General features: G+C 35.7%; 1 protein-coding gene across 1 annotated transcript; it reads left to right on the plus strand.

Moving 5' to 3' along the window:
- The first annotated feature begins 428 nt into the window (after nucleotides 1-428).
- Nucleotides 429-22,473, plus strand: Amy1a (amylase alpha 1A). The gene is made up of 11 exons (XM_075981559.1): nucleotides 429-472; nucleotides 14,169-14,382; nucleotides 14,908-15,054; nucleotides 15,896-16,093; nucleotides 16,580-16,810; nucleotides 17,583-17,716; nucleotides 18,426-18,548; nucleotides 18,643-18,742; nucleotides 20,611-20,729; nucleotides 20,840-20,965; nucleotides 22,252-22,473. Exons 2-11 carry the CDS (start codon nucleotides 14,215-14,217, stop codon nucleotides 22,439-22,441), a joined length of 1,536 nt encoding a protein of 511 aa, XP_075837674.1. The 5' UTR covers nucleotides 429-472; nucleotides 14,169-14,214; the 3' UTR covers nucleotides 22,442-22,473.
- The last annotated feature ends 1,215 nt before the right edge of the window (nucleotides 22,474-23,688 follow it).

Genomic DNA, 23,688 nt, shown 5'->3' on the forward strand with positions numbered 1-23,688 from the left:
AAGAATTATGAAGAAATGATCATTCTGCCTTTTGATGTGCTCCTAGGCATGTGATAGCTGTTTACTGGCCTAAGGTGTTACAAAGTTGTCTACTTTGATAATTGTTTTCATAATGGAAGAACTATTGCCTCATGCAGTAGATAAATCAGTGTAGTATACAACCCAAAATCTGTTATTTTATTCAATATTGAACTGTTCAGGTAGAAGCACAGACTGTTCTCTACAATCTTCCCCATTACTCTGACACCTGAGGTGCAATGGTACTGTGACCAGAGCAAACACACATTGTTCTTTCTACATGGTGCATTATGGAGATTACCGGTGAATGTTTTATGAAAGCAGAATCCAAAAAGAACAGCCAAAAATAAGAACAATGTTTTTTCTAGCTGATAATAAATTCTGCTGCTCAGATTGGGGCATCCATTCTTGACCCAGAGCAGAATAGTCCAACTGCACTGGAAGGCTGCACATGGTATGTGTTCTTTGAAGGCTATGCTCTTTTGTTTCAGTACAAATTTCATGTTAGTGTCTTAATGTTATTTTGTCAGTGCAACTGAGTTTGTATTTTGTGTTATGGCTGCATGTTTGTTGAAACCCATTGACTTGTTTGCTTATTGCTAGTAGAAGGCATTGGGAGCTATTTTAGTGGAATAAATGATATTTAGTAATTATTCAATTCTACATGAAAATACCTAAACATATGCTCATATATGGATTTACATACCATTTCACAATATAATTAGTTAGGGAAAATTTAACATGAACAGTCACAATAAGATATAAAATTAAAAAATTCTCCCTCAACAATCAACATATATAACATTGTTAAACCAGAAACCTGCAATATGAGTAGAACTATGTCAAAAGGGCTGGAGATTTGGTTTAAGATTTAAGAGCATGGGTTGCTTACCCAAAGGACCCAGGTTCCATTTCAAGTACCCACATGGCATTTCTCAGCTGTCTACAGTTCCATTTCCAGTGATCTGACATCCTCAGACAGACATGCATGCAGGCAAACACCAATGTACATCAAATAAACATTGTCATGGTTCCATGCCCCAACATAAACTATTTTCCCCTCTCTTTGGACTGGTGTGGGGGCACGGGAATAATTGAGACACAGTTCACACAGAAATATCAGAAGCGAGTCTCAAGATTCATCCAAATCCTGAAGATCACCTGTGTTTATTATCCAAACCCCTTTTATCCCCTAAGGTAAACTAAGGTGGAAGTTCATTAGCATTCTGTTTCCGGGGTAGCAGGACTAAAGTCTGTCCATAGCTCAGTCACTAGCTTGGAATTCACACCTCTTTTCAGGCAATCTACATAAATACCAAAGAAAAGGAACAGCATTTCCTGAGCTTTTGTTAGGGTAGCAACAGCCCATCTAGAAGGGCACATGACTGCTCCAGATACTAACCATGGCCTGAGAAATTGGTTGTCACACCATGTAGAAATATGGGCCTACAATCCACTCTCTCTTATTAATTTTACTAAAACCGGTGGTTCTGCAACTGGACAGAATGATCACACCTGGCTTGGGCAAAGACCTCTTTATTTATTCAAGTTTTCCCATCTTTGGAATAGTCATTTATATATGCAAGCTCCTGTATTAGGCATCTGGGAAGAAGCTTCAAACCCATCATTGACTGCTGATCTCTGTGAAAAAAAAGAGATTAATGGAGAGAGACACTTTTGGGCCTTGTGTTGAAAGACCCTCAGAGAGGACCTTTCCTCTCCGATGAAGACCCCAGAACCAGGACACTCCGAGACCAGGCCACAGGATGCAATTAGCAAGAGGTTTATTGAGTAAACACAGGTACCTGCGGGCAGCAAGTCTTTCGGAGGACTTGCGCGCCTGCAGACTCTGGGGAGGTCTTTTTATAGGGAAGAGCAAAAAGCAAGTTTACAGAAGCAAAAGCGTGGTTATCGGTCGACCGGAATGAGGCAGGGGCATGAATGGTTTCCTCTCTCAGCAAGGGTGTCAACAAAAAGCAAGCTTACAGAAGCAAAAGCGTGGTTATCGGTTGACCGGAATGAGGCGGGGGCATGAATGGTTTCCTCTCTCAGCATGGATGCCTGGCAACAGTCATCCTGTTCCTATCTTATAGCTAACCTGCTTTGTTGATATCCTATCTTATTGACATCTTGCCTTGCAGTCTTTCTATCTCTATCTCCTGCTCTCTCAGGCACATGGGATGTTCTTACGGGAGCAGGCTGGCTGCTGATCTGGAGAGTTTTTTTAAAGCAAACAGGACGTTCCCCCTGGAGCATGCTAGCTGCGGGTTTTGAGGAGGGGGTCTGTAGGGTCTTTCAGTGTCTCAGAGCCATACTTTCTTGTCAGGATAAATTATAATGCTTTATGAATAATTATGTTCCCAAAGGTTATAGTCTCCTATTTAAAGGAGAAGAGAATAGCCTGAGTTGAAAACATTTCTTCCGCTAGCTTAGAGCACTTCTTAAATCTTTTACAGCATATCAAGATCTAAAATTCTTTAACATATGCATTAATTCCAAACATTTACAGGGTGTCAAACTTTTCTCAGCAGTTGACAGGTCAATATCATAATTCTTAGCATTGTTGGTCAATATCAACTTTTCCAAATATCTTTGTCAGTACCATAACTCTCAGCATTGTTGGTCAATAACAACTCTTCCAAATCTCTTTAGGTCAGTACCGTGATTCTCGACATTATTGGTCAATACCAACTTTTCTCAACATCTTTTATGCAGTTACAATTATCAGGTCAAGACGAGTAAGAGTACAATGACATTGCTGTTATCAAATACCAGTTTCAGTCTCCGAGTAGCTGTAAAATCCTTAGGCTGCCTCTTAACTGAAGCAGGCTTCAGTCATTTCTTATTTTGAGTCTTTCTTTCCTGAGGGGAAAGCTTAGGTCTTAGTTCTCAGGTACAATATTTTACCCAAAATGAATTCTGTGTCCCAGAAATTAAAACAGTCAAATGTGCAGTCTGCATCTTAGTAAAAGTAAACAGGATTCTTACTTCAGCAAGTGCAGCCGTTGCAGTCACTCAGCAGGGTCTCTTTGTCTGGAATGTCTGGAGGCAAGAATGGCGCTGTGCAGTCAATATGGTGCAGCAGTGCCAGTGGGTCCTGAATCAGGCATTCCTTTCTGTGGCAGCTGGAAATGCTGGATCACAGATTCCTCTTCCATCTCCTCTCAGTTCATTTCTCCTGCTGAGCCATTGTCAATTATGATGTCATCAGGTATGGTATCCTGCTGAATGCACTGAACTAGTTGCTCTGGGAACCAGTCATCCTGGGAAAAACACAGACATGCCCTTGACCCCAAATTAATATGGGGTCTGGCCCTTTCCATATTCCAGTGTAAGGGTTTCTCCACCTTGCTTTAGCAAAGCTGCTCTTTGTACTATTATGCCACAATCTGTCTGCTGATGATCGCTCATGGACATCCATATTTAGAAAACTTAGTGTAAACAGTGCATGATTTAAGGCATTATGCGACATCTGAGGTTACAACTTTCCTGCTTTTTTTTGGACTTGTGTTTTCAAGGAGCTATGCACACATTCCACAGTTCCTTGCCCTTGAGGATTATAAGGAATACTGGCCTTATTATGATATTTCGTTGGTTACAAAATCTTTGAAATGTTCTGTTAACATGTCTGGACCCATCATCTGTTTTTATTACTTTCGGGTTTCCCATGCACGAAAAGCATTTCAAGCAATGAGTTATTACATGCTTGGCAGCTTCACCAGTTTGTGCAGTGGCCATCATGAATCCTGAATACATATCGATTGTCACATGCACATATCTCAATTTTCCAAATTCAGTAACATGAATAACATCCATTTGCCATATATGATTAAGAAGCAGTCCTTGGGGATTTACCCCCAAATGAAGCATGGGTAGATATTGTGGGCATCTCTCACATTGCTTAACAATTTGGCGAGTAGCTTCTCTGGTCAGCTTAAATTGTTTTCTTAAACAGTTTTGATGGTGCAAAGCATGCAACTGCTGAGCAGGTTCAGTCTGAGATAGAACAATTATTTTTGTAAGTTTGTCAGCTAAAGCATTATCTTCAGCTAATGGACCAGGAAGATTTGAATGTGCTCTGATATGTCCCTTAAAACATGGTAACTTTGAATGTTGCATGGCCTCCTGAATCTTCTGAAACAATATCTCAAATTGTTTATTACTAGTCCCTATATAAGGAATGGTTTCCAATATTTGTAAAGCATTATAAATATACTGGCTATCAGTATATAGATTAAAATTTTTTTTGCAAAATTTTGAAACACTAAAGCTACAGCTCACACCTCAACTATTTGAGCTGAAGCTGGTTCTGTCTGCACTACATGTCCTTTAATATTGACCACATAAGCAGCCTTCTCTAGATGAGCCATCAGTGAAAATTAACAAAGCATCTTTTATGGCATCTTTTGCCACCATTTTAGGAAAAATGAATGATTGCAGTTGTATAAACTGCAGTTACTGGTCAGCTGGAAAAAGATTATTGATCTGACCTTGAAATTGAGCAAATGCAATTGCCCAAGAATCACTATTTTGGAATAACCATTCTATTTGCTGCTTAGTGTATGGAACATTGATCACAGCTGGTTCTTTGCCAAAATATTTCCTAGATTCTATTACTGATCTTCTGTGCTAAGCATGCTACTGCTTCAAAATAAGGATTTAATACTTTAACTGGCAATACAAGAAGGTGCAGCGACAAAAGTGATCCATTTTTGCCATAAAACTGCTGTAGAAGCTAGTCTTGTAGGTAAAATACATGCCTGCCATGTTTGGCTGTAATAAATATAGCATACCTGTTGTTTCTGTATAGCCTGCTCTATCTGTGAGAGAACCTGTCTGGCAGTTTCTGAAAGCTGTCTGCTGGAATTTGGATCATTATCTCCTCTAAGGATTTCACTTATAGGCTTGAGGTCTCCTGTAGGAAACCTTAGCTAAGGCCTCAGCCATTGTATATTTCCTAACAACTTTTTAAAGTCATTAAGAGTTTTTAAATCATCCTTCTTAATTTCTATCTTCTGAGGCTTAATTTCTTTGGGATATAATATATGACCTAAATATTGAAAAGATGGTTGCCTCTGTACTTTCTTGGGAGTAATAATTAGTCTGTATGGCTTAGACTCTGTTGTAATAATCCATGTTTCTAGTAGAATTTCCTCATCTCTATAAGCAAGCAGGATATCATTCATATAATGGATAATATAAACCTTGGAAATTGATCTCTAACTTTTTGTATACCCTGAGCTACAAACTTCTGGCATAAGGTGGTGTTATTTCCCATGCCCTGAGGTAAGACACTCCATTGATATCTCTTCATTGGCTCTCTGAAATTAACTGAGGGAATATTAAAAGCAAACCTTTGGCAATCTTGTGGCACCAAAGGGATGGTATAAAAGCAATCTTCTAAGTCTAAAATAATTTTATGGGTGCCTTTTGGTATTGCTATAGAAGAAGGCAGCCTTAGCTGTAATGCCCCCATTTGCTGAATGGTTGCATTAACCTCCCTTAAGTTCTGAATCAATCTCCACTTTCCTGATTCTTTTAATAACAAAAATTGGAGAGTTCCATGGCGAATTAGATGGTGAAGTTTGCTCATTATCCATCTGTTCCTGCACTAACTGCTGGGCAGCTTGTACTTTTTCTTGCGTTAGAGGCTACTGATTTACCCATACAGGTTCATCACTTTTCCGTACTATTTGGTCTGCATGGAGTGCTAGTCCAATGCTTTTCTCTCTTGTATCTCCTACATAATCCTGGTTCTCTTCTAGTACTAGGGCTTTTTCTCCTACCAGAACATCATCTGACCTGATGCCCCAGAAGACTGCAACCAAAACAGCCTCTAGGTATTCCTGTAATTTGCATTCTCCCTGGGGCTAGGTCTCCTTGCTGGGATAAGGCATAATTAATTGTCTTTCTCTGTAAGGCAGCAGCTATGGCCATTCCTTGTGTATATGATTGGCTAATATCTGAGCAAATTTGGATATAATCTGCAATGTTACCCTTCTTTTAAAAAGGTCTTATAGCCACCCTACATACAGAATTGCTGTTCTCAAAGGCTCACTGTTTAATTATCTATCCTGCTTCTGAGTCTCCAATCAACCTATTAGATACCTGTGTTATTCTGGAAACAAAGTCCTGAAATAACTCATCTGGTCCATGTCTTATACTAGATAACTCCTCAGTCTGTTCTTTTAACAATGTTCTTTTTACTACAGGCCTTCTTGGCTGCTGCACTAACTTGGACATATACTGCTATATCACATTCTAACTGTTGATTTGTCCTGTATAAGGTCTGTCACCTACAAGCATCTCATCTGGTGAGTCCTGTTTCTCTCAGCTGTGGCCTGACACTGTTCTGTGAATTCAGTTTTCCACAATAGATAATCTCCTCCTGACAGGCAAGTCTTGGCTATCTGCATCCAATCCACTGGTGGCAGAGCTTCTACAGCTATATTTTCCACCAGTAAAGCATGCCGTGGCACCGTATTGAGTGCAAGCAGTTTTTAATTATTTGAGTAGCTTAAATGATATTAGGAGTATGTATTCTAAGCAGATTTCCTTGCCCATCTCTCTGCTCCATTACTGTGAACAATTGAAATCCTTACCTCTCTTCCCCTCTGCTAGTGGCTTCTCTGCTACAAGCTTGTAGAGGAGATTCACTGCTATTGTTATGCTTCTGTTTAGCTCTCTGTGAATTGCTCTTCTGACAAGCGTCTTGTATCTGCAGTTTCTAGTCTTTGTAATAGCAAGGTTACAATCCTTCTCAAGCCTTTTATTTCTTTCTTAACCCTATTATCCTGTCTCTATCTTCTCAGGGCTGCTGTTTGCTAGTGAGGGAGATGAAGACTCCCTTTCATAGTCTAAATCATTAGTCTCTGGCCTATTGTAACTGCCTTGCTTTGTAAGAGTATCTAGCAACTCCTCAGGTGGCACGGATGGAATTTTCTCCTGCTGTAGGATTTAAGTCCAACCTTTCCTGTATTAGCATCCAGAAATAAGGCATATCTTCAGGGATGCTTCCTGGTTCATAATTACAATAACGTTGTTGGATCCTCATTCCCACTCCTTTCCATGCTGCCACATCTAAGGTCCTGCACTCGGAAAACCGAGGACATATCTCCTCTATGAATTCTAAAAATGCCTGTATCTGATGCTGCTGTACTCTCTCCTCTGTCTTTTAATATGTCTTCTATTAACTGTATAGGCATTTGATTGTTTTTTCTTGCCCCATATGTCTATATTTACAAATTTTTACTCCTGATATTACTGTCCTGCTTTATTTATCTGAATGCTCACTACTCACGTATCCATGTGTGGTGAATTTTTTTTCCTGCATGTTTCTCATGTTCTCATCCATACTTCTGGTCCCTTCTCTGGCATTTCTCGGGGTTCAGGGGTCAGTCTCACATTGCAGGTACCACTATGTCGGGGTCCGATGCCCCAACCTAAACCATTTTTCCCTCTCTCTGGACCAGTGTGGAGGCACAGGAATAATTGAGACACAGTTCACACAACAATATCGGAAGGGAGCCTTAGGATTCATTCAAATCCTAAAGAACACCCATGTTTATTATCCAACCACCTTTTATCCCCCAAAGTAAACTAAAATGAAAGTTCATTAGCATTCTGTTTCTGGGATAGCAGTAGTACAGTCAGGTCCACAACTAGGTCACTAGCTTGGAATTAACACCCCTCTCAGGCATCTACATAATTACAAAAGAAAAGGAGCAACATATCCTGAGCTTTTGTTAGGGTAGCGACAGCCTGTCTGGAAGGGTCCATGACTGCTCCGGGTACCAACCATGGCAGTATCTCCATAGAATGAGTTTGCAGTGATTCATAATTAATAATAAATAAATAAATAAATAATAAAATATCCTATAAAAAGAATGCTGTATTGATGATAGATTTATCAATGTGGAAATTTGATAATTTTTTGAAACTTGAGCTAGAGATAGATCTCAATACTAGATTTGCTTTGTTAGCAAACAAAAAGTCCCAGATTTATCTCCAGGACAACAATAAAAGGAGGTTGATAAAAAAAAATGAAAATTATATTGGTTTTCTATCACAGTGTGGAAATCACAAAATTAAATTGTTCTAAAATTTTCTTTCATTGTTAATATTTTGCAACACTTGGATTTGTTACACCTTTGGCATCATACAACCCATGAGAAATTAATGTTATTAAAACATGTTGTGAATTAAATTGATCACTGGAACAAAATGTCTTTGTGAGAAAGTATTACGTTTTAATTAAAAAAAAAACCCTGAAAACTTTCAATGACTTGTAAATGTCAAATTTGATTTTCATGTTTATCTAAGATCAAATGAGGAATTCTTAAAAGTCTCTTTGTCATGAAAGGAAAGAAAAGAAAATGTTCATTTTTAACAGGTGCCTTGTTGGAGGCCTTTAAGTTTTTTTTCACATTTAGTTGTTAGCATCACATATTCATTCTCAGCTGTGTATATAATAATATAAATGGAAAAGAATTAAATCCTCTTTAGTCATAATACATTTCTCTAAGATTGAAGTATAAAGTAACAGAAGCAAGTAATCTCATTTTGAGTGAACATTTAAAGACAAGAAAACTGACTACAATGTTCACTTTCATTACTTTCAATTTTTTCTATATTCCAAGGTATTTTCAACAACAGAAAATTATTTGATTTTATCATAGCAACTAATAAGGGTCAAGGTAAGAAGAGAGATCTCACTCTGGAGTTGGACTGTTTGGCTTAGAATTATGACTGCAATATTTCCTGTTATATGATTTTGAACCAATCTCAACACCTACTTGATCCATAACTTTCTTTTCTCATTCTAAGTGTACTGATGATTATAATTCCCCCTTTCAGGTGTATGAGGAAACATGTCACTAAACATTAAGTATTTTTCTTAGAAGTTTTGTCTTTTTTTAAAAAAATCTCATTTAACAATAGCTTTATCATTTGAATAATGAGCACATCATAAATCCTATGAATTTAACATTTTCTTTAAGCATGACATGGTGGGTGACAAATTTAGACCTAACAATAGGCATTTGATCCAGTGAGTTTGTTCCCATTATGGTCTTATCTATTTTATTGATTCAGGTTGGCTCACTAACTTAGAGACAACTAAGTTAATCATTAAAATTATTTTTCTAGACTCTTAACCCTTATATTTTACATAAATGATTCAGAGGAAAAATTGAACATAGGAGGAAAAGTGCATATTGAGAAAGCAAACTGGTGAGTTGTTGTAATAGAAGAGGTGGTACAGCTGGTTAAGGACAGCGGGGTGGTGTGCCCAGTCCACCGTCAGGCACCTTGGAGATCAGCTCACAATGCTGACAGAAGTCATATTTGGAGAATTATATAAGATTTTCAAGAGTGAATGTTGAAAGGATGAGATGATAGAAAATTATAAAATTATAAATCTGTCCCTTTTTTCAACTGAAGAGAAATTGAAACCAAAACATTGAAATTCCTCTTGTTGTATAATTGGGAAACACTTAACGGTAGGTTTGGATGATTTTTTATTTATACAAGTTACTGTGGTAAGTTATTTAAAAATACATGTACCTGTTTGTACTTAAATAGGAGTTGTTTGTGTTTTATTATTTAATGGTTTCACCATCCTTTTAGGTTTAAGGGTTTCATGGTCTTTTATCAGTTTGTTGACAGATCGTGTTCGCTTGCCCCGCAGCACAGAATGTACTATTTGTGTTGGAAACACTCCAGAGCCTTGGCTCAAAACTTATCTTTAATTCTAGAGTACTGGCCTTCGTGTGCAACTTATGCTAAGCAGAAGTTTATATATTTTTCTGTTGGGTGGTATTGGTGGATAAATACTGATTTAAGACAGAATCCAATGTACAATTCAGAGAAATTATGAATTATTTTAAGTAAAACAGCCATAACTTGAATAATTTTTATGTAATATATCTTCCTAACATTTTAGAATGTTAAAAACTAGAAAAATAAAGCATGGACACTTTCAACACTTAGAGATAGTCAGTGAGATATAGATGATAAAATTACATGTGAAGATTAGAGAAACTCTAATATTTTAATGATCCTGATACTAAATTGTTCACTATAAAGATATTTAACTATGGGACTTCTAGGCTACAAACTACTAATGGCAAGAGTAGGTAAGCTGTCTCTTGTTGGTCATATTAATTCATTTTCATAATGTCTTAGTGTGGCATCAGTTTCAGGAAGAATCCAATATGAATAATTTTGCAAACAATTAGCATTTACATATGCAAACTGGAAAAATAGAGATATAAATACAAATTAGAGTTTACTACTTTTTAAACATTTAGACCAAGTTTCTTCTAATTATATGGCTTCTGTTTTCCTAAGCAGAGTTTAAGCTAAATGCCTACATTTAAGTTTGATTTATTAAGAGGAATTCTGAATTTATACTCTAGTCCTTCCTCTTTAATATTTATCATGAAATAATAAGACACCCATTTTATAAGATTGATTTAAAAAAGGCTTTGATAATATTATGTTTAATTTTCAGTTAGATATTTTATTTTATTTTTTTAAAACAATCTTTTTTTAGTTTACATATCCATCCCAGTTCCCTCTCCCTCCTTAACTCTCACTCCTCCCACGTATTCCCCCCAGCCCCTATTCACTCCTCAGAGAGGGTGGGTCCTCCTAAGGGAAGTCAACAAAGTCTGTCCCATAACTTGAGGCAGACCAAGGCATGTTCCCTCCCCTGTCTAGGCTAAGGAAGTTATTCTTCCATAGGCAATGGGCTTAAAAAACTCAGTTTATGCCTAGGAATAAATATTGGCTTCACTGTCAATCTCCCTAAAAACTGCCCAAGCCACACATCAGATTTTTTAATGTTAAGTAAGATTTTTAATTTTTTCTTACATATTTTATCTTGCATTATGTATATTTAAGGAATATTATGCTATTCAAATAATTACTAAATTGGGGTTGTCAGCATTCCACTTCATAATTTTTTTTATAAACCTGTAATCGATGCCTCCAATACATAGGTGATTTATATTTCACAATAGCCTATCGAATGCCTTTTGAGTCACTACAGGAAATGAGGCTCCACAAAAGTTATGATGGGGACCAAGAAACATTACATAATCTGTTTTCCTAAGTATGCACTGTGTATGTGTATTTTGATACTACAAAGTATCTATAAATGTTGTACATGCTTTCTTGAAAATTTAAGTATCTAAGATTCTTGAGAGAAACTGTTTTCTTGTTTAGATGATATCAAATTTGAATGTTCATATATATATATATATAATCGAACTCAAAGCCACATATTTACTAGGCAATGGACTATGTCCTTAGCTCTATTTGACATTATTATTACATAAAATTTCTTATTTATATACAAGGTATTGTAAACAGATTCCCTTCCCTTTTATCTTCTCTAAGTCCTATACCCACAGTTTTAATGTCTTTTGTAACTAGTCCAACTTCTTTTTCTTTATTTTTCTGTGCAAGACTTGGGCATATGATCATATTTGCTATGCATTTACACTTGCAACTCATGTTTAATCCATAAGGCAAGGTGTTACAGTGTTTAACTCTGTCCAGATCTTAGATTCTTCTTTTTTATTTTTTATAAAAACAACAAACTATGTTTTTTCATTTTACCTACTCATCCCAGTTCCCACTCCCACCTCTCCTTCCATCATCCCTTCTGCCCCACCTTCCATCAGAGAGGGTAAGAAACACTGCTTTGGTGAAGTTCCAAGGTCCTCTCTGCTATATCTTGGCTGAGCAAGATATTCCTCCAGAAAATATGGTTCCCAAAAAGCTAGTACAAGCAGTAGGGATACATCCTGGTGCTACTGCAAATGGACCCGCAGTCTGCCCAGTCATATAACTGTCGCCCACATTCAGAGGGTCTAGTTTGGTCCTATGTTGCATCCTTCCCTGTCTGGCTGGAGTTGGTAAGCTCCTATTAGCTCACATAAACTGTTCAGTGGGTGTCCCGATCATGATCTTGAGCTCTTTGCTCATGTTCTCACTTCTCTCAGTCTTCAACTGGACTCCGGGAGCTATCATCTCTGCCCTTCCTCTACTATCTCGTTCACTCAAGTTTTCCTACCCACTAGCCTTCTCCCCTTCTTTTCTATCTTCCCTTATCCCCATACCCCTATGATTCATCACAGAAAACATTAAAACCAACGAATTCTTAGATTCTTTTTCTTTTAAATTAACAATTATTTTATATGGTTGTCTGCTTTGCTTGCATGCTTATCTTGCACTGTGTGTATGAAGTGCCCTCACAGGCTTAAAAAGGAAGTTGTATTCTCGGGAACTGGAGAGTTGTAGGGAGTTGGGAATTAAATGTTGGTGTAGAGCATCAAACACAGGTCCTCTGGAAGAGCAGAGGACACTATTAATGCCTGAGACATCACTCCAATCCCAAGTTCTTACTATATTTCCAGACACTCTTCCATGATGTTTTCTGGGTCCCATTGTGAATAACATAGAGTTGGGGCTGAACTCAGTCCTTTGAAGAGTTATGAGTCATTGCTTTGACTGTCACCCATTGCTAAAGAGTTCTTTGTATAAGAATAAGACATATTTCAATCTTTGGTGGTAAATATAAGTATGTAGAAAACAATTCAACTGCATGTTTATTTAACAAAACATTAGTAATAGCTCTATCATAAGACCCATGTTCTCCCAGGCCATAAATAATTGACCATGTTTACAATACTGTGTTTCAGTTTTGAAGGTGATTACATGGAATCTTTAGTTTTCTTTTGGTAGGATGTTCATTTTTACTATGTTAATTCTCCTGAGCTGTGAGCATGGGTGTTCTTTTCATCTTCTGATATCTTCACTTTCTTTTTTCAAGTACTTGATGTTTTTGTTGTACAAGTCTTTCACTTGCTTGGCTAGAGTTACCCCTAAGGTATTTTGTATTGTTGGATGCTGTTGTGAAAGTTCTTTCTCTGATTTTTTTCTCAGTCTGTTTGCCATTTGTGTATCGAGGGCTAGTCATTTTTAAATCTTGTTTCCAATCACTTCACTGATTATGTTTATCAGATTTAGGAGTTCCTTGCTGGAATTTTTGGGGTCACTTTTATATACTCTGGTATAATCTGCAAATCTCCACCAGTTTTCTTACTGCTCTAGCTAGAACTTCAAATACTATATTGAATAGATATGGAGAGAGTGTACAACCTTTCATGTTCTTGATTTTAGTGGCGTTGTCGTGAATTTCTCTCCATTGAATTTGGTTAAACAAGTAATTACTATGAATGGGTATTATATTGTAAAGTAGAGCTTCAGAAATATTGCTAAAATAAAAAATACACTGACTTTCAGTTAGACATATTATCAAATTCTGCCATTGTCAATTATTAAATAAGACAAATTGACTTAGTTACTCTGGTTCTGTGTGTATGTTTTTGTGTATATTGCAAGCCTTAGAATTGACTGTAATATATATTTTCTGGTATAGTGTTCACTTACTAAAAATGAGGAACTTAGTGTATGTCTATTACAGCCATTTAGTGGGAACATAAGAGAATTTACTGATGATTTGCTAGGACTAGGAATATTATGTCCGAAGGAAACCTTTAATACACTTTGGTTCAGAAAGGGGAATGTGTAAATATTAATATATTTATAATAAAAATCAAACAATTCAAGGGTATAATCTCCAAACTTGTCACAGATAAAACATTTACTAATTTTACCTGAGAATATAAATGTAGACTAAAACAAAAACATTTTTCAGTTGCATATATACCATTTTCCTAAGGATAGTGGGTCATAGGAAGAGCACGGATTATCATGGAAGTGTGGAACTGCCTGTGAAATATGAAAAAGTATTGTTTTGTTAAAGGTAGTGTTCATGCAGTTTGTTGGGGAAAGGAGCAAAGAGGAGCATCAGTATTGACAGAGGAATAATTAAACCTGTATCAGTCTTGTTATTTTTCTCAGGTCTGATATGTTCTCCTTTATTCTCGTTAATGAGTGATAGTACCTTCAAAAACCTAGATGTTTAGCATTTCTCTTTTTCTTGCTATTAGGCAACTGTGGACCATAATGTTTGCAATCCTTTACAGTTTATAAATAACTAGTACTTGAATATTGATTCACGTTAGTTTTTATTTTATTGTTCTCTTTCCCCCCTTTTTTTAATTTTTATTTTTCAGGAATAAAGTGGTTGTTAGAAAAAAACACTAAAAACATCATAGCAAAATGAAGTTCTTCCTTCTGCTTTCCTTCATTGGGTTCTGCTGGGCTCAGTATGACCCACATACTCTATATGGACGAAGCTCTATTGTCCACCTGTTTGAGTGGCGCTGGGCTGATATTGCCAAGGAATGTGAGAGATACTTAGCTCCTAACGGATTTGCAGGGGTGCAGGTAATATTTGTTCACAATTTAAATGCAGAGTGCACTGTGGTTATATAAAAATGTTTTCTGTTACATTTTTGATTATTTTTAAGCAATGTTTTACTTCACACATACTTTCTTGAGGAAGAAAAGAGTTTAGGGGATGGTAACTTTGTGTCTTGTTTTAGGACACCAGGAGGCTTTCTCCATTGTGCTGTCAATGATTTTAGTGGTCTAACACAGCAGATCCACAAGTGCACAACCTAAGAATTGCAGGATCATCCATAGTTTTTTTTTAAATATTTATTTATTATGTAAACAATATTCCATCTGTGTGTAATACATGCAAGGCCAGAAGAGGGCACCAAACCCCATTACAGATGGTTGTGAGCCACCATATGGTTGCTGGGAATTGAACGCAGGACCTTTGGAAGAGCAGGCAATGCTCTTAACCTCTGAGCCATTTATCCAGCCCTCATTCATAGTTTTCTACAGGATTTGTTTATGTAAAGTAAGCCATAACTAATCTGATAATCTTAATTATTTTATGTGTAGGTCTCTCCACCCAATGAAAATCTTGTAGTTAACAATCCTTCAAGACCTTGGTGGGAAAGATACCAACCAATTAGCTACAAAATATGTTCAAGGTCTGGAAATGAAGATGAATTCAGAGACATGGTGACTAGGTGTAACAATGTTGGGGTAAGTGAAATCATATTTCCTTTGAAGTTATTATCTGAAAAACCATTTTCTGTCTTATGTTTTCTATTCTTCTTGAAAAGAAACATTCAGACTTTAATTTTTCTTTACATTTTAGCTACAACTCAAAATTAACTTCCTCTTTTATGGTCAATTTTTTAAAAATTTTCTTTTCTTTAATATGAACCATTTAAAGAAAAGTTTAGGGGGATGGGAACTTTGTATCTTCTTTTATAACACAAGGAGGCCCTCTCCATTTTACTATCAACATTTTTAGTGGTTCTAACAGACCATAAAGCAAAACTTGGACTATTTATCCTTGTAACCACACTCATTTTCTACCAACCATTTTCTATTAAGGTAATAGAAATTTTAAGTGCAATACTTACTTTCACTTTTCTAGTAAATAGCTATTTCTCCTTCTAATAATAACCAGTATCTACCATTTTTTTCCTTCAGAAACTAAAAATGACTCACATTAACTCCTTTTAAGAACAATAATGTCTATTTTTCTTAACCTAATTGTATATTATTTTAAAATAACACATTTCATTTGATTTTAGTGATAACAGTTTCTGGGATTTCATTTATGAGCTTTATACATCCTCAAGCTGATATTAGGGCTGTTCATGATTGTCATTTCACATTGGTTCTTTTTTTCACACTTGACTTTTTGTCTTGTCTAAAATTAAACTATAAAACAGCATATCTATCTATCTATCTATCTATCTATCTATCTATCATCTATCTATCCATTTACCTATATATTTGAGTGCTCTGTGCAGTCTAATTATATACAGTTTATCTTTCTATTTTAATTTGAATAACACACTTTTTTGTTCAGGTCCGTATTTATGTGGATGCTGTCATTAACCACATGTGTGGAGAAGGGGCTCAAGCAGGAACCAGCAGTACATGTGGAAGTTATTTCAACCCACAAACCAGGGACTTCTCTGGAGTTCCATACTCGGGTTGGGATTTTAACGATGGCAAATGTAGAACGGGAAGTGGAGGCATTGAAAGCTACAATGATGCTGCTCAGGTGAGGACAATGATCAGCATAAAAAATTTTGTTCTCAGTATGCACATAGAACTTTTGGAATACTATTTGAAATGTAGTTTAGATTCCTTAAGCAATGCATTACTAGGTGTTAGAAATGCAAATAAATCTTCAAAAACATTTCTAGTTATTTAATGTTTTAAAGTTTGATTTGTGTACCAGTATAAAAGAAAGAAATAAAAGGAATGGAAAAGAGAGAGGAAGACAAAGGGTTTTCTCAATCAACTATAATATTACCTATGTCATTTCCTCATTGTTCCATCTTCATCCTGGAAAATATTTTTAGGGTGTATTCACAATAGAACGTGAATGTTCCCACTGCCCATGAATAGGCTTTATGAAGCTTCCTAATAGACCAATTGGTAAATATGTGACTAGTCAAATGGAGTGTGAGGTGACAGGTGACATTTAAATCTATCACCATTTTGTTTTGCTTGTTTTTTTTTTTTTGCTTGTTTGTTTCAATAGGTCAGAGACTGTCGTCTTACCGGTCTTTTGGATCTTGCACTTGGGAAAGATTATGTTCGTGGCAAAGTGGCTGACTATATGAACCATCTCATTGACATTGGTGTAGCAGGGTTCAGACTTGATGCTTCTAAGCACATGTGGCCTGGAGACATAAAGGCAGTTTTGGATAAACTGCATAACCTAAATACAAAATGGTTCTCTGAAGGAAGCAGACCTTTCATTTTTCAAGAGGTAAGGTAATACACACACACACACACACACACACACACACACACACACACACACACATATGTATATATATATATATATATATATATATATATATATATATATATATATATATATAAATGACATCAGTTTTGCTAGCCAAAAGATGGATGGAAGATTTTATTAAACATAATTTCAATAAATAAATGTCTGAATACATTATTAAATGTGAAATTTCTTTAACTCTTTTTTATTTAGATATAACAGACTTAATTCTTTTCCAGAATAAGGGTTTAAAGGAGTGTAGAGAATTTGTGTAGCCTGCAATACTATTGGTTAAATTAGTATATACTCAAGGATGATTATGCCAAGCAGAAAATTTATAGTCATTGACTCCAGCTTGTCTTTCTAAATTTGACTCCTGTCTGAAGTATTATTCAATGTGTAAAATTTGGGTAAGCTGGTAATATTTCTGTGCACATTTTTCATATGAAGAGGTTAGTCCTGTTTTGTAATTGATTTCTTTAGAAAACTACAAGAATTTTAATTGCTGAACTCATCTGTAAGTAAGTACTTTGAAGGTCTGAATTTCTGAATTTTAAATTATATATTAAATTTAAATATTATTTATTGGACAAAAATGTCATTGTCACCAAATTTCTTTCAATTATAAAGAAATTGGAAAACCTAATTTGAGCATCAACAGCATAGAGAATTTAAAAGATATTATTTTGACATTGAATATTTTAATATTACTTTATCCAATTTATGACAGTTTCCTCTATATCTCTACTAGGTAATTGATCTGGGTGGTGAGGCAATTACAAGTAGTGAGTATTTTGGAAATGGCCGTGTGACAGAATTCAAGTATGGAGCAAAACTGGGCACAGTTATGCGCAAGTGGAATGGAGAGAAGATGGCCTATTTAAGGTAAATACATCATGCTTTGTATTGTGTCTGTCACATGTGTGTTGTCAACCAAATACATGGACATCTTAGAACACTCTAATTTATTAACTATATATCAAGAAATTTGTTATCAAGAAGGTTCACTGCTCTTGAAATCACAATTAATCATCTGTAATTAATCATTTTAATTTTAATTGTCAATAACAAGGAGGCATTTAGAAACATCAAGCATCACCTAGAGTTTTTTTTCCTGAGATATAAGCCAAGTAGGGTTTGATAATTATAATCTGTTGAAGTCAGGATATTATTTCAAAAACCATTCTACTCATAAATCAAACTATAATGTGGACACACTATTATGTTTATGCATTGCAAAAATTAGTTTGAAATGTTAAACTGTTTATAAAATACAGTGTAATATTCAATCATATCTTATTTTTCATTTTTTCATAATGTGATATAGATATTTACCCTTCATGAATTTATCTACATTACATTTTTACATGAGCAATGTGAATGAAATACAAATAAGCTTACCATACCTAGAATCATGGGATCTGTTAGGCAATTATATATGTGTATATACACATACCTGGGAGAATTTTTTTCCTGTGGAATAATCTTTTAGTTATATAATCAGTAGTTAAATGAAAATAGATTACAGAAAGAGATACAGATTTAGGGTAACCTAAAGGTATTGTCAAACAATAATCATATTTTTTAAAAATAGGAACTGGGGCGAAGGTTGGGGTTTCATGCCTTCTGATAGAGCCCTTGTCTTTGTGGACAACCATGATAATCAGCGAGGTCATGGGGCTGGAGGATCATCCATCCTGACCTTCTGGGATGCTAGGTAGGCAAAACCACTTTTCACTGCTTTGTTACTTGTCCTTTATGGATGATAAATTTTCTATTCTTCTATTATAATATTATTTTGTAATTTTCAGACTCTATAAAATGGCAGTTGGATTTATGTTGGCTCATCCTTATGGATTCACACGAGTAATGTCAAGTTACCGTTGGCCAAGATATTTTCAGAACGGAAAAGTAAGTTTAAATATATTTTTTTCAATAAAAGGGAAGAGGTTATAATTTCACACAAAATTTGTTGCATAAAAAACATGCCACCAAATCTTAATATACTGTAATTTTAGTAAGTATATTGTAAAAGTACCAACTTCTTTATCATTATGAGAAAATCTTGAAAATTAGAGATCAAGGTACAAAAGGGAAAACATAGGAGTTTAATAATACTTACCTCTTCAATGATATATAGAAATTGTGCATAGGAACACCTGCAAAGATGATAAACAATTCATTTGATGTTGGACTAGAGTTTTGCCTTATCCCTGGGTAGCACCTGCCAGGGCTGAAGGAGTCCCGGAAAGAAGTACCAGAGAGAACAGCAAGAGACTTTTGGAGAACAGCTCTTTTATTAGGAGAGGGCAGGGAACAGATATACCCCAGAAAGAAAAGCTGGTTGGACCCCTGTGGTGGTATGTTACTGGTTGGGGGCAGGAACAACCAGTATGCTTCATGTACATACACGGGAACAGCAAGGGCCAGGGCAAGAAACCTTATAAGGTCATATAGAAAAGAAAGAACTTCCAGCCTGGGATATTTTTCTATTCCGATATACAGCAACGAACGAGTCCTCATAGCCTTGGAGAAACATGAGCTTATCAGTTCCTACATCCACCAGGGTACAGTAGCACCCTGGGGTGTCTATCTGTTGGGGTTTGTTGGTGCAGAGCAGGCAGGGGATGTGGGATATGGGTGAGGCATATGGAGCGGGGAGCAGTCAAACTCCTGCTGCTCTCAGGATGAGAAAATCTGGGGATTTTGGAATGCTTCTACCTCATCTTAGTTTTGGGCCAGCCCTGCCATTTAAAACTTGAGCAAGATAAATATTTGGTAAATACTTTTAGAATATTTTGATGGAAAGAAAAGAAATCATTTGGTGTAACTGAGATTAACTAATATTTATACATATATATAATATTCATACATATGAATTATGTTAAATGAATCAAATAAATTTGAAGACTGATTCAAGAATACTAAGCATTACGAAAATATCATGCAAAACTTTAACTGAACCATTTCAAAAAGCAACCAAAAGCCTGGGGAGATGACATAGAGGGTAAAGCTCTTGAAGACAGTACAGGGGTTCATCTCCCTGGCATGTTGCAATATTGAGCAGTTTGGTGCCTCATCTGTAACACAACTACCAAACAGATAGGAACCACAGATTTGTAGGTCATCAAATTGGATAGTTCTTTGTTTAGAAGAGAGACCTTTCCTCTATTGTCAATAGAGAGACTGTTCAATTGTTTTAGGAAGATGTGTAAATGTGTTGGCAATCATGAAATGCATATTAAAACTTTGGAAAATGTATTACAGAATATTAGAATATATTTATTAGTACTTTTATTTATAAGATGGTATGAAACCTAAGCTTATATTAATTTGAAAATTAATTATACTTGATAAGGAAGTTCTACAGATATTGATATTTTATAGTAAGCAAACAATATTTCTATTTTATAGATGATGAGATTCAGGGATAGAGGACTTATGTATCTTGAATGAGTTTTTTTTTTTAAGACATTGGTACTGGATTCTGTCCTTCTTTAATCTTTCTGATACAAATGCTCTTACTACTTTAGTGATACAAAAGAAATTAGAGAGATATTAAGAAGTTATTGCTTGGAAAGGCACTGAGCGAAAAAAAGTGTGTATAATAAAAGTGTCATATTTCTCTGAAATATGACTCTAGAGAAATACTCAATAATGTTCCAAAGTTAGACACTAAGTATATACTATAGAGAATCAGGTAGCAGAACTTTTTTAGTTTAGTGCAATGAAAATGGAACATGAATGTTAAAATCCTGCAATTTTTTCTTGTAATTAAGGATATCAACGATTGGGTTGGACCACCAAATGACAATGGAGCAACTAAAGAAGTTACGATTAATGCAGACACCACTTGTGGCAATGGCTGGGTCTGTGAACATCGATGGCGCCAGATCAGGTTGGGAGTGTCCCCTACAGATCTTGTCTAATAAGAGAATTGTTTAACTTTTTGTTTTAAATTGTTGAATATAAAGGGTACGAGCATTTTACGTGATATTGTGCTTCTAGGAACATGGTTGCCTTCAGAAACGTAGTCGGTTTTCAGCCTTTCTCAAACTGGTGGGATAATGGCAGCAACCAAGTAGCTTTTGGCAGAGGAAACAAAGGATTCATTGTCTTTAACAATGATGACTGGTAAGTGGAAATCAATTAAAGTAGGATTGTATACTTTTATAATTTTACCTCCTTCCTTTTGCTTCCTGTTCATTTGTAGCTGAAAATATTTTTTGTTAATGGATTTAAGAAAGCACAGTTACCTGAAAACAAGAAAAAAAAAGATGCTTCTCTCAATTTGTTTCTCCATTTTTTATAAATTTTGTTTTAAGTAGAATTTATTTTGCTGTTGTTTTTGGTGTATTCTTACACTGTCATATTCATATATTCTCATTCATATACTCATGTGATATCTGTACAAAGCATATAAACATTCAGCAAGTCTTAAAATCAGTGAACATATGAGATGAGTATTATTAGATTCAAAATACTTTCCCCCATCTCCTAGCTCTGTATCACAATATTTATTTTTCTGTTCCCTGGTTATCTAAACTTAAATTTTCTGCCTCTGTGTGATGAATACTTTCAGATACTGGCTGTTGGTTTTTCTCAGGAGGCAATTGAGGTTTTTTCTACAGTTGTAGATTATTGCCCTTCTGATTTTGATGCATGTATGTGTTTTCTTCTCCTTGAACATTTTCTTATATACAACTATACGTAGAGAATCTTTGTGCAAGTAGTTGGCAATCTCAGTGTCAAGTTTCATTTTTTTTCCTTATTTTGGATTATTATTAGTTTCTTTTCTGATGCTGTGATCAAACATCATGAGCATGTCAGCTTGCAGAAGAAAGATTTTATTTGGGCTTGCAATTCGAGGTCATTAGAATGGAAAAGCAAGGTATGAGGGCAGGAATAGGAAGATGATTACTCACACTTTGAACCGCAGTACAATACAGAAAGTGCTCACTGGAGAAGGTAGGAGTCTTTCTCTGTCAAAGGCTGCTTTCAGTGACACAGTTCCTCCACATCCACATTAGCTAGCCTCCCCAAACTATGCCACCACAGGGAACCAAATTTTTAATTTAACAAGTGCTCTTTTTACATATTTATCTATGTATCATAATCTATATCTATTCCTGTATCATTTATCATCTATCTATGTATCTATCTTTCTTTCTATCTCTATCATAATCTATCTATCTATCTATCTATCTATCTATCTATCTATCTATCTATCTATCATCTATCTATCTATCTATCTATCTATCTATCTATCTATCTATCGTCTATCTATATCGATCTGTCTATCTTTATGGCTAGTAAATTGTAACTTATAATTACACACCACACAGTTTAGGAAGTTACTTAATTTGGAGATGGTCTGCTTTCTTGAATTTGTTTGAATTTGACTCTTTTTTCCTTTTCAGGTCATTGTCAACAACTTTACAAACTGGTCTCCCTGAAGGCACGTACTGTGATATCATTTCTGGAGATAAAATTGATGGCTATTGCACCGGAATTAAAGTCTATGTTTCTGGTGATGGCACTGCACAGTTTTCTATTAGTAATACTGCTGAAGACCCATTTATTGCAATTCATGTTGAATCAAAACTCTAAAATTTAAAATAAATTTATACTGAGAGCATCAATCATTTGTATTTCTTTTCTTTTGCATAATTTAATTTTTATACTTCATTCAACTTATAAAATCTGTAATAGTAATGATCTTGAATTGTTAAAAATGCTATTTAAATCAATGTAATTTTGTGAAAATTATATACAGGGATTTTAAAATGTTTTAGAAGATTCTCTTTAAGTTGTTTGTTAATGGTAATTCTCAGATCTATGAAGATATCCTGAGAAATATATTGTTTTTATCTCAAGTATCATTTGTTTCATAGTACCCTAATTTCTCTTCTTTCATATATATGTATGTATACACACTCACACATATATATATGTATATATATATACTCACTTTGATCTTATTCATTTCCTTTTCTTCCATTTTCTCTCCCATTTTTCACCAGATTTCTTCTTATTCAATACAAACATTCCCTTCCCCGTTTTTTTTATGACTTTTTTTTGACCATAGGTAGGGTTGCCTGCAAGAGCATGGATAGAAAGTTATTACTTGAGCATTATTACTTGAATAAAAGCAAATGGCCAGTATATAAAACACTGAGGAATATATCTACCCCATGTTAGCAACTGCTAATTGCTTATAGCCTCCCAAGAAGGGATGGGGCCAATTCATAGTGGAATCTTTGAGTGCCAAGTATCAAGCAGTACTTGTGAAGTTAGTTAATACTCTCAGAGTTTATGAAAGCAAGAGTTTTTTCATGTACCAATGACATCATCTCACAACACTCCCTTCAATCCTGTTCTTTTGCTTTTTTTCCACCACCTCTGATATTCCTTGATCTTTGAATGGGGTTTTATAGATGTCATTGCCGTGCACCGCGCCCCCGTGTCTGCGCTTCGTGCGCTATTACCCAGTTCGCGAGCTTCGGGGAGGGGAGCTGGAGGTTAAGATACACAGACACACACAGACAGAGAGACAGCGACACGGGTCATCCTTGAATTCCCCAAGAATGCCTCCTTTATTGTGTTCAGGGGCAGATTATATAGAGATAGCCATGGCCCAGCCAAACCCACCAGAAACCACTCTCCTGCCATCAGGAACTCCTGAAGGTCTCATGCTCAGAGCAGCTGTAGGCACTCAGATCAGAGGATTACAAGAAATTCAGAATCTGGGGTCTCACTTCTCCCAACATGTCCCTTTCTAGGATGAGTGCTCATCAGTCTCTTAATGTTATCACTTTGACCAGTATGAGTTTCTGCTTTGTCTGTCACTCAGAAAA

The sequence above is a fragment of the Microtus pennsylvanicus genome, chromosome 7 (assembly GCF_037038515.1).
Source record: "Microtus pennsylvanicus isolate mMicPen1 chromosome 7, mMicPen1.hap1, whole genome shotgun sequence".
Taxonomy (NCBI): domain Eukaryota; kingdom Metazoa; phylum Chordata; class Mammalia; order Rodentia; family Cricetidae; genus Microtus; species Microtus pennsylvanicus.